Raw genomic sequence first — 13,454 nt, forward strand, 5'->3', positions numbered from 1 at the left:
ATATATCTGTGTGACACAAATCTTTTTTAACAATGCTAATTTTATTATGTGTTACTTCATATTAAGACAGTAATTAAAAATAAAAATAATTACTGTCCACCTATTATGTCATTAGCTCAAACATGCTTAACAAGGAAGAGAACTTGTGACTGTTACCAACTAAAAAAAAAGAAATCTTATAGGACTTATTTACTATTTTGCAGCAAGATACCTTCCAGGTGAACTACTTCTAAAAAGACCTCCGAGTTCTCTCTCCTCATCCTACCATGTGTCTCCTTCCATCTACTGCAAATTTAATGAGGCAGGGCCATTACTCCTCTCCCCAACACGGAATTGACAAACATCATCAAAAATGATTCAAGGGACAGCTGCTCTGGTGCTTATGCGTTGGAACTAACCTGAAGCTGAAAAGAAATAGCTCTGAAGGACACAACCCTGAGAGTAAAATTCAGTTTCAATACTAGGCAACGTGCATCTTCTGAGCCCAGAGCAATAACCGTTATGTCTGGGTTTGCAACCTTCATGGCAAGGGCATAAAACACGCACCTGGCCTGGATCGTTGTACCAAAGTTCATCGTGAAGTCGGTCAGGGTGGGCCTTTTTGCGTTTGATTTCTGCAATAACGTCAAAAACTTCAGAGTCTGAGCTGCTAGAACAGGTGCTGTCCTCATCAGACTCACACTCGGATTCACTGGAACTCTCTAACAGGGGTTGGGAGAGAAACACAGAAATTGATGGAATTAACAAACTGGTTTGTTTGTTTGTTTTTCTGAGACGGAGTCTCGCACTGTCACCCAGGCTGGAGTGCAGTGCGCGATCTCAGCTCACTGCAAACTCCGCCTCCCGAGTTCAAGTGATTCTCCTGCCTTAGCCTCCCGAATAGCTGGGATTACAGGCGCCTGCCACCACACCCAGCTAATTTTTGTATTTTTAGTAGAGACAGGATTTTGCCATGTTGGCCAGGCTGGTCTCGAACTCCTGACCTTAGGTGAAACGCCCGTCTCGGCCTCCTAAAGTGCTGGGATTATAGGCGTGAGCCACCGCACCTGGCTGACAAACTGGTTTTTGTGGAGACTTCCAAATGACCTAAACCTCTAAAGGTAAGAAGAGTTCTTTATTCTTCTAGAAAATACTTAAGGGCCTACTCTACACCAAATACTCTACTAAGCAACACCATAAAAAAAAATATAGCCCATAATGCTAAGTCACAATCTAGTTGGGGAAGCAAAGAAAATAAAGATCTTTAGAGAGAAAGTAACCCTTGATGAGCAATGTCAGATAAAATGAAAAACCACAGTAGTAGTACGTAGTTTAACACTTAAGCTATGTAATGATCCATAAAAGGGCAGTTTCACTGGGATCCAGAAAGGCTGGTGATAATTTCAAAGAAGGAGCACATGTGACCCAGACACTGCGACGCACATGTGACCCAGACACTGCGACGGGATGGGAGAAGCATGATAAGGAGGAGGAAAGAAGAAAGGAATGAAGAGGGAGCATCGTAGGCAAAAGCGTGGAGCTAAGAACGCATTGGACTAGCTAGAGCATGGGCCACACAGAAAAACACTGGGAGGTTAGGGGCTGGGAGTGCTGGGAATGCCACAGTGAAGGCTGGGAATGCAAGACCAAAGACTTGACATTTTTTTCCCCTCAATAACAGCAAGAGAAGATGTTAGTCCTTAAAGTGACTGAATAAAAACAGACACAGACTTATGCTAACTGAAATAAACCAGTCACAAAAAGACAAATACTACATGATTCCACATATATGAGATACCTGAGAATCAAATTCATAGAGAAAGAAAGTAGCATAGTAGTAATAAGGGAACGGGGGAATTGGGGTCTGGGGAGTTATTCCTTAACAGGTCCAGAGTTTCAGTTTTATAAAAGGAAAACAGTTCTGGAGACTGGTTGCAAACAATGTCATGTTGAACCCTATTGAACTGTACACTTAAAAATAGTTAAGATGGTAAATTTCGTATTACGTGTATTTTACCACAATTTGAAAAAAAAAAAAAAAAGACCTAGAAGTTAGATTAATCCTACATAGTGAGATTCCATCTCTACAAAAAGAAAAATAATTAATTTTTAAAATAAATTAATCCTATAAGAGATTAACGTAGTAGTAGCATAATAAAATCCAACATGGAGTTGTATTTACGTGTACTGCATCAGACAGATGCTACTGTCATCCCTATTTTACAAATGGGAAAAATCTAAGATGGAGATGAACCTGTGGCCCAAGGTCACATATCAAGTAGGTGGTAGAGCAGGGATTCAAACCCAGGCCATCCAGCTCCCGACTCAGGTGCCTTTGCCCAGTATGGATAACTGCCTCTCAGCGTGGGGGATGTAATGGAGGTGGGCAGATGATAGCCAGAGAGAACATGTAGGTAAATGCACACTGAATGTCTCATTTGTGCATAGCATTCTGTTAGAGGCCAAGGATACAAAGTGATAAAAAGCAATTTCCATTCTCAAAGATCTCACAACCTACTTGGAACCTCAGAACATACACATGAAAAATAGACCACTTTATGAAAAAGCTATGCAAACTGTCTACACAAGTGGAGAGAAATCTTCAAACAGAGCTGGGCTATAGTCACTGTTTCCCTCATCAATCCAGGCGCGCCTGGCAAAGGAGAGGGCCAAGGAAGGACACCTGTCCTCATGAGAGGCAGGGGGCATGGGCTCCTGCTTCCGGAAAGATGCTGAACTCTTCTGACTGGACAACTCTCCAAGAGGCACCCTTGTTAGCATGCCTTGCAAATGAGATCGCTGCTGTATTCTGCCAAATGAACTAAGGAAAAATATGATCAAAAAGAAGGAAGTTCTACTGCTATGTATCTTACTGACTGTAATTAAGAAAAATAAAATGAAAAAGAAGAAATCTCAATGTGGAACTCTCAAGGGTATTTCCCCAAAATTTAGGAATGAAGCTATAATCGCAATGGTCTCAGACTAGTTACTGACTCTGACTCACCTAAATCTTCATCAAGCTTCGTCTTCGGAGGTTCCCACGGAGGCCGAGCAGCTTTGGCCTTTTCTTGCCTGCTCCCCAACTCCTCCTCAAATTTGTCATATAAGTCACGAAGCCTACTTGTTCCAACCACTGTAGAATCTCCCTTTTAAAAATAAAGGATCAATATTAGGAACTATATCAATAACGATCATATCAAAGATATGTAAGATCTCACAGGTAATCAAAGCATTTTTAACAGCAAGATGCTATTTTTCAATCCTCAATTTAACAAACATTTAAAAACAAAATGCTCAAGTACTGACAATCATACTCTGAATCAAACACACACTTATCGCTGACACAGTCCTCAGGTAAATGTGCCTTGCCAACATTCAGAAACATTAGAACAGGGCAGGCGTGCTTGCTCACGTCTGTAATCCTAGCACACTTTGGGAGGCAGAGGCAGGAGGATTGCTCGAGGCCAGGAGTTCAAGACCAGCCTGGGCAACACAGCAAGACCCCACCTCTATGAAAAAGAAAAAAGTTAGCCAGGTGGTGTGTGCCTGTGCTACTTGGGAGGCTAAGGCAGGAGAACTGTTTGAGCCCAAGAGTTGGAGGATGCGGTGAGCTATGACTGTGCCACTATACTCTAGCCTGGGTGACACAGTGAGACCTCATCTCAAAAAAAAAAAAGAAAAGAAACATTAGAACAGTTCATCTATGCCCTCTTAATATGACATTTTTTAAAAAATCATGACCCTCAGAGAATAATGACAACTGACATCAAATACCATGTACACTTCCTACTGAAAATCACTGATAATCTATCTTCTCCTATATCAATCCAACGAGCAATAAGAAATATCCTAAATATCCTCTCTCTCTCTCTCTCTCTCTCTCACACACACACACACACACACACACACTCTCATGCCTTAAACACAAGGACATAAACATACACACACTCTCTCCCACACACACACACAAATACATACCACAAACATGGGACTCTGCAACCAATTCCTAGAGGAAATTTTCCACTTTTCCTCACTCAATTTCCAGGTTGAAAATCACTATACATGTCCACACTCTGACTTAGTAGCCTTAAAATGTAAAAACCAGACCTGTCAAATTTAAAATTAAGGCAAATCATAAAATCTGGTACCCAGAAGAGGGGATAATTCAGGCCCCATCTCATTGTTGGGAATGGCAATGCCGGTATAGCTTTAACATTCTCACCACCTTCTCTGCACCACAGATGACAAAACTCAAAGGCAAATGTCAGCCTTTTGAGTTTATCAGTCTTCCTCCTACACTGGAGTTTTAATATACTCATAACGATGTAATAAAAAACAACCAGCCCTGCCTGTTTAAACTCCCTGAACTTCAGTGTCTTCATCTTTATTGTTTTAAGAATAATAACACTTATGGCAGCCATTCTTCCCTTCTTCCTAATAGAAGCAGGATTCTATAAGATTTGGAGAAGAGAACTCCTGATCTCTGGGAAGGTAGGCTGAGCCACCAGCCCCTCCCAAAGATGTCCATGTCCTAATCCCCCAGAAACTAAATATATATGTTAACTTACATGGCAAAAAGGATTTGCAGCTGGGTGGACCCAATCTTAGTACAGGAATCCTTAAAATCAGGGAACCTTTGCCAACAGGGGTCAGAGATACAACAGAAAAAGAGGCAAGAGATATTCAAAACATGAGAAGGACTCGACCACCATTGCTGGCTTTGAAGACAGAGGCAGGGATCCACAAGTCAAGGAATGCACATGGCCTGGAGGAACCAAGAAGTGCCCACACCTGACAGCCAACAAGGACACAAGGTCCTCTGTCCTCCAGTCACAAGGAACTGAACTCTGCCAGCAACCTAAATGAGCAAGAAAACAGATTTTCTCCAGAGCCTCCATAAAGGAGCACAGACCTGCTGACATCTTGATGGAGCCAGTGAGACCCAAGCTGGACTTCTGACCTCCCAAGCTGTGAGATGATAAATGTGTGTGGTTTCAAGCCATGCCGTTTGTGGAACTCTGTCATGGCAGTAAGGAAAAATGAATCCCTGGGGTAGGTATGTCACATGGCTCTGGTAAAGGGATGGAAGGGGAGTCAAGAGATGAAAGGAGAGCTCGGGCAAGACACTAGAAGAATGCTCACCCAACATGCCCTCTGCATCCTGCGTGTGGGGACACGGGTGTGTAAGGACCTGAGGCCTACTGCATCATCCTGCAACTGTGGTCCTGCATCATCCTGCAACTGTGGAAGATGCTCAGGAAGACAGCAGGGCCTGCCATCACTGAGCCACTCAGTGAACACCAGCCATGGCCTCCCTCCAGGTACCTTATTATGAGAAGAACAAACCCAGCTTGTTTAAGTCCCACTTAGTCAGGTGTTATTACTCCTAGCAGCATTTCTAACTGACAGAACCACCTTCTTCCCAGGGGTGTTTTCAGGGTCAACTAAGACAACATGGGAAGCATGGAGTAACATTCAGGCACCATGAAAGTGCACAGTATGTGAGCTTTCCCTTCCCTGTACCACATCAACTATGACTTAAAAGCCTGCTCTAATTTATCAAATAAAATATCGCACCACTATGAGAGACTTCTCAAATCCTTTGTTTCCAAAAACACAGAAATCTCCTATCAAGTTCCCCACAGATGAGTCCAAATAGAAGCTATTTTCACAAAATTCCAAATAACACAACCCTCTCTTATCTCTTATCTAATCCCATCCACTAAATCTAACATCTGCAACTTTTCATGCCCTAAATCTGCACGAGTTCATTGATTAAATGAGATGTCCACTCATTCATTTAATCAGTGAACATCACTACATGCCTACTCTGTGGCAAATATGCCTAACAGGATGGAGGCATAACGCCTAGGGGGAAGAGGGGAAGAGAGAGCAAACAGGTGACAGTGACAGAAAATAAAATGGAGATGGAAGAAAGAAAAGAGAAGTGAGCATGTAGAAATAATGGTGGAGTCTGACACGGCAATGAGCACGCCGGCTGTAGCACCACAGGCGCCCCAGCCCTGGCAGCATGTGCTCTAGGAGTCCTCCCTCCAGCCCATTAAGGGTGACAATGGCTCTCCCTTTCTGCAAAACTAGCCAATATGCATGGGCAACTTCGTAGGGTTGGTGTTCTTTTGGTCAAGGATACACTTCGAAGAGACATACTCAAATTCTTCCTTATTTTTCATTTTGGAGAAAACACACACACATATACACATACACACCACAAACTGCATAAACTAGTTAGCTTATGAAACCACCAGTATTGAGACTATCAGTATCATTAAAAATGTAGAATAGGCTGGGCACAGTGGCTCACACCTGTAATCCCAGCACTTTGGGAGGCCAAGGCAGGAGGACTGCTTGAGCTCAGGAGTTCGAGACCAGAATGGGCAACATAGTATGACCTCATCTCTACTAAAAAATAAAAAAAAATTAGCAAGTCATGGTGGCACGTGCCCCCATAGTTCCAGCTACTCAGGAGGCTGAAGTGGGAGAATCGCCTGAGCCTGGAAGATCAAGGCTGCAGTGAGCCACGATGGTGCCACCGCACTCCAGCATGGGTGACAGAGCGAGACCCTGTCTCAAAAATAAATAAATAAAAATGCATTATAAAAAGATACTTTAATTAACCTACTGCACTCTTGGCTTTTAGCTTTTTAAAATGGCTTTTGTCTGTAACAGTGATCCTCAACTGGGAGTGATCTTTTCCCCCCAGGGGACATTTGGCAATATTTAAGACATTTTCGGTAATCACAACTGGGGAGGGGTACTACTGGCATCTAACAGGTAGAGCCCAGAGATGCTGCTAAACATCCTACAATGCATAGGGCAGTCCCTACAATCAAGAATTATCCAGCCCCAAAGGCCAACAGTGACAAAGCCAAGAAACCCTGGTCTATAGCTTGTCTGCTACTTCAGACCTACCACCTGATCCATGGGGTCACTGGAGTAGTAGTTTTCTGAATGAGTGCATCGAATCCACACAGGCTTAAGAAGTTCTTCTTCCTCCTCCTCATTCTTGTCAGGCATGGTCTCCTCGGGCTCTTTTTCCTTGATTGAGGTATAGTTCTTGTCTTTGCCAGAGCTCTGGTTGTCACTCCATCGGTCTTTTTCTTCCTCCCAACGAGCTCTCTTCTTCTCCCTACTTGGGGAGCGACTTCAAAAGAGGGCAAAGGAGGTTAATTATTAAAAATACTCTTCCATTGTAAAAACTATTCTATTTCACCTATTTGGTGCATTTTTCACCTAAAATATGAATACCATGCCAAATCACCATGTGTACTTTTGTTAAACCAGTGATTCCCAAATACCAGTCTGGTGGCATCAGAATCACCTGAAGTTTACTTGTTTAAAAATACAAATTCCCAGGCCCCACCCCAGATCTACTTACTGATTCACAATCTGCAGGGGTGGGGCCCAAGAATCTGTATTTTTAATAATCTCCCCAGGTAATTCTGGTGTGCATCCAGCAGGTTCAGGAACAACCGATAAACCGTAACTCCTAAAAGAAAAAGATATTTGCGAAATGTTTGGAAATGTCCACATATGGACAATTTCAGCAATGAGAATACCAGTTTTGAATCCTCCACATCTGTCTTTGCTAGGAAAAAAAGACTTTAAGACTTCACAACACAGGGTCTCAATGTGGCCATAAATTTGGCCTGAGGACTATAATTATAATCCAAGAGTGAACCAGTTATGTCATCCCTAACTATGTCTCTGGAACCCCAGTCTTAGGCATTACTACTTGGTGAACCAACACTTTGCCTAATGTTGGTCCTCACAGATATTAATATTAACTCAGTCAATAAAGAAGGATGAAAAAACAACTCCATCTCCTTGACTTCCTGGGGCTTGAAATCTGCAAAGACCCATCCTATGGATGTACTTGGAGGGAAAAACCTATAGGGTCAGCTGAGCGTGGTGACTCACATCTGTAATCCCAGCACTTTGGAAGGCCGAGGCGGGAGGATCACTTAAGCCCAGGGGTTCCAGACCAGTCTGGGTAACATGGTGAAACCCTGTCTCTACAAGAAATACAAAAATTAGCCAGGCATGTTGGTGCACACCTGTAGTCCCAGCTACTCAGGAGGCTGAGGCGGGAGGATCACGTGAGCCTGGAAGGCTGAGGCTGCAGTGAGCTATGATTGCACCACGCACTCCAGCCTGGGCAACAGAGCAAAACGCTGTCTCAAAACAACAACAATAACAACAAAACCTATAGGGTAGATTTTAATTTAAGCCCAAGAAATTTAGGTAGAACACAGAGACCTTGAGAATCCAGCTAAGTAGAAAAACTGCTTTGTAAGATCAGCTGGTAGCCTTCACAGCTCCACTAACAAAGTTACTACTATCCATGAAAGTTTACATCCAGATCAAAGTAATAAGTATTCTCATTAACTCTATCACTAACTTGTAATTTTCTAACAGGGAAAGTCTGTATGTATATATGTGTGTGTAGGTATGTATACTTTGGGAGGATTAGAAAGATTATACATATTATTTATATAACTTCTAAACATTACAATATGCATCATTAGTTTTGTTACCAGAAAAATTACTGTCAATGTATGTTCGCTGTAGAAAAAAATAAAGCACAAACATAAAAACCACACATAACACCACTCAGAGAAAATCACTATATTTCACAAATGTTTTAATGTTATAGCCTGACCTTCTCATTCAGTAGTAAATCAGGAACACCTATTTCAATAATTATATATTTGGAGCATTTTTAATAGGTACATTATTATTCTATGTACATACCACAATTTAACAAAACTAATAATAGTCATTTAGGTTAACATTTACTTCTCTTCCACCATAAACAATGCTATCATGAACACATTTGTGTTCTTTGCACACTTGTCAGATTCTTTCCCAAATGCATACTTTTTAAGGCTTCTCTCTAGTTAAGTAGTACTCGTTTAGACTACCGTCAAAACCACATAAGAGTTCCCATTTCCACACATCCCGTCACTATGGTTATTTTTAATCTTTGCCATTCTGATGAAAAAGTATTTTCATATAATTTAATTTGAAGTATTTTATCAATACTGAAATGAATATGTTTCATGCTTAAGTCTTTTGTGAACATTCTGATCACAGGCTATGCAAATATTTTTAAAATTATGATTAGAGTCTTTAATTTGTTGAAACAGTTTTCATTAAGATAACTGTCCTCCCTCTGTCATATGCATTGTAACCGTTTCCAGTTTCTTGCTTTGAAATCTGTTTGTTTGTTGCTACATACAACTTTTATAAAGTCAAATCTAGAGATCTTTTTATGCTTCCTGCCTTAGTATGCTTGGAAGCCATTTCCTATCCCAAGGTTAAAAAAAGATTTTATATTTTCATCAGTTACTTTTAACACAATTTCTAATTCTCTCTCTCCAAGGTGTAAGGCAGAAATCTAATCTCAATTTTTCCTCCAAATGGCTCACCAATTGCCAGTTTCTCCTCTGATTTGAAAAAAACATATTCTTTATCACATGTAACTTTACATATTTATTAGATGTACATAATATATATTCTTGAATGTTGCTCTGTAGTTGTTTCATTGATCTATTTAACCCGTATCAAATTTCTAAAATTATTATATATTTCCAGAACATTTAATACTTCCAGAGTAAGTATCCTTGCATTACTATTTTTCTTCATTATCCTAACTTCTATCCCAAAGAAAAATTAAAGAGTCATTATGAAGTCCTATAGCCAGTACTTAGGGTCAGCCGTGGTGGCTCATGCCTGTAATCCTAACACTTTGGGAGGCCGGGATAGGAGGATCACTTGAGGCCAGTAGTTCAAGACCAACCTGGGCAACATAGCGAGATCCCCATCTCTTTTTACATTTTTAAAAACTAAAAAAAAAAGAAGGCCGGGTGCGGTGGCTCACGCCTGTAATCCCAGCACTTTGGGAGGCCTAGGCGGGCGGATCACAAGGTCAGGAGATTGAGACCATCCTGGCTAACTCAGTGAAACCCCGTCTCTACTAAAAATACAAAGAATTAGCCGGGCATGGTGGCGGGCGCCTGTGGTCCCAGCTACTCGGGAGGTTGAGGCAGGAGAATGGCGTGAACCCGGAAGGCGGAGCTTGCAGTGAGCCGAGATCACGCCACTGCACTCCAGCCTGGGCAACAGAGCAAGACTCCGTCTCAAAAAAAAAAAAAGAAAAAGTACTTAAACTGAAGTTACATTAAAATTATAGATTACAGTCATGTGTCACTTAACAACAACAGAGATATTTTCTAAGAAATGAGTCCTTAGGTGATTTCATCACTGTACAAACATCACAGTGCGCCTACACAAACTTAGATGGTATAGCCTACTACACGCCTAGGACAGGCGGTATAGCCTGTTGCTACTAGGCTACCAACCTGTACAGCATGTGACTGTACTGAATACTGTGGGCAACTGTAACACAGTGGTAAATATTTATGTATTTAGACATATTTGAACACAAAAAAGGTCCAGCAAAAAAAATAAGGTATTATAATCTTTGGGACCAACGTTGTATACAGTCTGTCACTGACTGAAATGCCATGTGGTACGTGACTATATTGTGAAGAAAACTGGTATTTTTACAACATGGTCATCCACTACGGGAATAGGACATACCTTCCTTTTATTACATCACCTTCTTTGTCATCAGCTACATTTTATAGTTTTCTTCCCATTGGTCGTATGCATTACAAGATGCTTAAATAACTTATTAATAACTTTCCATAGTGAATTTTAATTTTTCTTTGCATTACATTTTCTAACCAGGTAGTCCTTTTTATTTAAAAGGCTGTTAAAATACTGTCAGGTAATAATGGCAACTCTTAGCTCCTAGGGACTCTTTCTGGTTTGTTTTGGCGCTTACTCTGAGGCTGGCACCCTGCTGAGCACTATACTGACATTTCACATTTAATCCTGACAGCAAGCCTAAGAGGCAGATATTAACATCCCCTACAAAGGAGGAAACAGCCTTGAAAATCAGTCACTTGCCTAATACGACAAAGCTAGGAAGTGGTAGTTAAATGCTAATATGGTTGATACAGATGTTTCAGCATGTTCTAAAAAGAAATCCCACCAAATGTTTTATTGCCAAGAAACACAGGCAAAAGACATCCTCACACATCCTTTTAAGCAGGCGCTGTGAATGATGTAATGAATGGTCAGTCAGGGTCAGTTGTTGTGAACATCAGTTAATATTTTTTTAACACTTTGAGAAGGGCATTTCAACCCAGAAACAAAAGATCTTTTTTAGGTAAGTGTCTCAGGCACTCCAAAATTCAAAATCCAAACTCCCAATGTTTCTTCTTACCAATATGCTACAGTGCAAACTGGTAACTTTTCCCCCTCACAGTATTTCCATCTCTAATTTTTATTTTCTGCTGCGTTAGTCAGAACTTATAGAATTCAAGTCTACCTTCTCTGCTACCAGGCATTAGAGAAGAAACCATTAAACCGAGGCTATTTCCAGCACTTATACATTAAAAATCATCCACCTCAAATAGGTCCTCAATGATGTCCACTGACACAATACCCTGGCTTTTCTCCTGTCTCCTCTCCTCCTCCTCAGGCCCTCTTTTCATCTTTCCTAATTACTCCCATCTAACCCATGGCATTTCATCCTTCCTAATTAATCTCATCTAATCCAGAGCAACATTTAAGTGTCCTATCAAACGCACTTACAGCACTTAACTTTCCTTCTCCTATTAAGTGGGGGCCTTTGTTAATGACTATATCACCCATACCAGTACAATACCCAGGACACACAAAAACACCATGTTTTTAATTACCATGTTGATTGTATCATAAGGATATTCAGTAACAATGATAAGCAATGGGGCCTCCTTGCCTTTTTTCAAATTTGTATGGGAAAGGCCTGCAGGTTTCAACACCACATTTGACTCTTTGGGGATGGTATCCATCAGGTTCATCATGAGCTAGCATTCTTCATCATGTTAAAGACAACTGTTAATATTTCTAGTTTACTAGTTTCTACTCACATATGGATGCTGGTTTTAGTTTAAATACCTAAAAGGCAAGTACTGAAATAACCCTACAGATTTTGACACATAGAATACAGATTTTCTAATATTAACTTTTCTAGCCATGAAGTCTTGGAATAAACTCTATCCATTATTTTAACAAACTACTGAAAACATTTGCTAATATCCTAATTCGTGTTTTTATATCCGTATTTGTAAGAGAGATTGCTGTGTCATTTTTGTGTCATTTTTTTCTCCCTTGGTTAGGTTTTGCCATCTGGTGTTTCCTGCTACTACAGAATGAGCTGAGCTTTCCTTCCATCTTTTTTTAGTGTTCAAGACCACTTTAAAACTTTTTTTAGAGGTGGTACAAAGTAAGCTTTTTCCATTTTTCCGGAGTTATTGACCTATTAAAGTTTTCTGCTTCTTATGTGAAATTATTTTTGTTTTCTTAGAAACCAACCCATCACATTCAAGTTAATTTTTTATACTGCTTTAAATTTTTTAATTTCTTTTCATTCCTGTAACAATACACTTTCTCAAACTTAATGTTATGTAGATTTTTCTTTTCTTTATTTCCCACTTTAAAAATTGTATTTGCATTTACTTACAATATAGTTATATCACTATAGTCCTGTTTCCATTTCATTAATTTATCTTTAAATCCCGTTTTCTGCTTTTCTTAAGCTCCACCAATTTCTATAGCCAAGTGCTCAGATAATAATTATATACATAGTTACCATTTATTTGGCACTTACTTCAGGCCCTGTTCTAAGTGTTTGACATGCATTATCTCAATGACCCCTTATCACTCAAGAAGGTACATATAACTGTCCTTATTTTACAAGTGATGACACTGATAACTTTGCCCAGTAATAAAATTGGGAGAGCTAATAACTGACCCCGAATCTGTCAGATTCTAGAGTGCTGTTCTTCATTACCATTACATTAATGTAAGACCACAAAATTTTACGTTGGGATATAGAATTGATTACACCCTTTAAGTTTTGGGTGATAGCAATCTCAATGTCATTTTCTAATGAAAATATGACTGCAGTTTTGCTCTTTTTTTCTGAAACATGTAAATTTAAGAGCATAATTATGAATTTCCAAGGTTTTTTAAAATGATTAATGTGTAGTTTTATAGCACTGTGGTCAGAAAAAGTGGTCTGGATAATTTCTGATTTTTGGAAATTTATCAAGATTTTCCTTGTGCATAATCAATGCATCTTGAAAGTAAAGTCTTTTAAATTACAGGCTGCTTTAGCTTTTCACAGGTCATCTTGGACAGACTCTGAGGCCATTATGAAGACTTGACTGTTTCTCCATACAAGCACAAAATCTGAATTCAAGGAGATAATCCTATGACTTCTTTCAGTGTCAACTCCTTGCTTACCTTCCAGATCTCTTATACTCTTTTTTGTAGGACCTTTCCAGAGATGGTGATCTTCGGTTGTCTCGATGCCTGTGTCTCTCCCGTTCTCGCTCTCT

The 13,454-nt window shown here is 40.2% G+C and overlaps 1 protein-coding gene across 12 annotated transcripts in view; it reads right to left on the bottom strand.

Moving 5' to 3' along the window:
* Window positions 1-13,454, bottom strand: part of DROSHA (drosha ribonuclease III) — a 130,904-nt gene that overhangs the window by 106,539 nt on the left and 10,911 nt on the right. For 4 of the 12 annotated variants that reach the window (XM_054488087.2, XM_054488089.2, XM_054488093.2 and 1 more), the window contains 5 exons: window positions 13,360-13,452; window positions 7,376-7,486; window positions 6,910-7,141; window positions 2,984-3,125; window positions 547-701 (listed from right to left, as the gene is read on the bottom strand). In XM_054488087.2, the coding sequence (XP_054344062.1) occupies window positions 547-701; window positions 2,984-3,125; window positions 6,910-7,141; window positions 7,376-7,486; window positions 13,360-13,452 (733 nt within the window). The remainder of the gene's footprint in view (window positions 1-546; window positions 702-2,983; window positions 3,126-6,909; window positions 7,142-7,375; window positions 7,487-13,359; window positions 13,453-13,454) is intronic. The other 8 variants (XM_054488091.2, XM_054488092.2, XM_063664693.1 and 5 more) reach the window with 3 other exon arrangements.

This window comes from Pongo pygmaeus, chromosome 4, assembly GCF_028885625.2.
Source record: "Pongo pygmaeus isolate AG05252 chromosome 4, NHGRI_mPonPyg2-v2.0_pri, whole genome shotgun sequence".
Classification (NCBI taxonomy): Eukaryota; Metazoa; Chordata; class Mammalia; order Primates; family Hominidae; genus Pongo; species Pongo pygmaeus.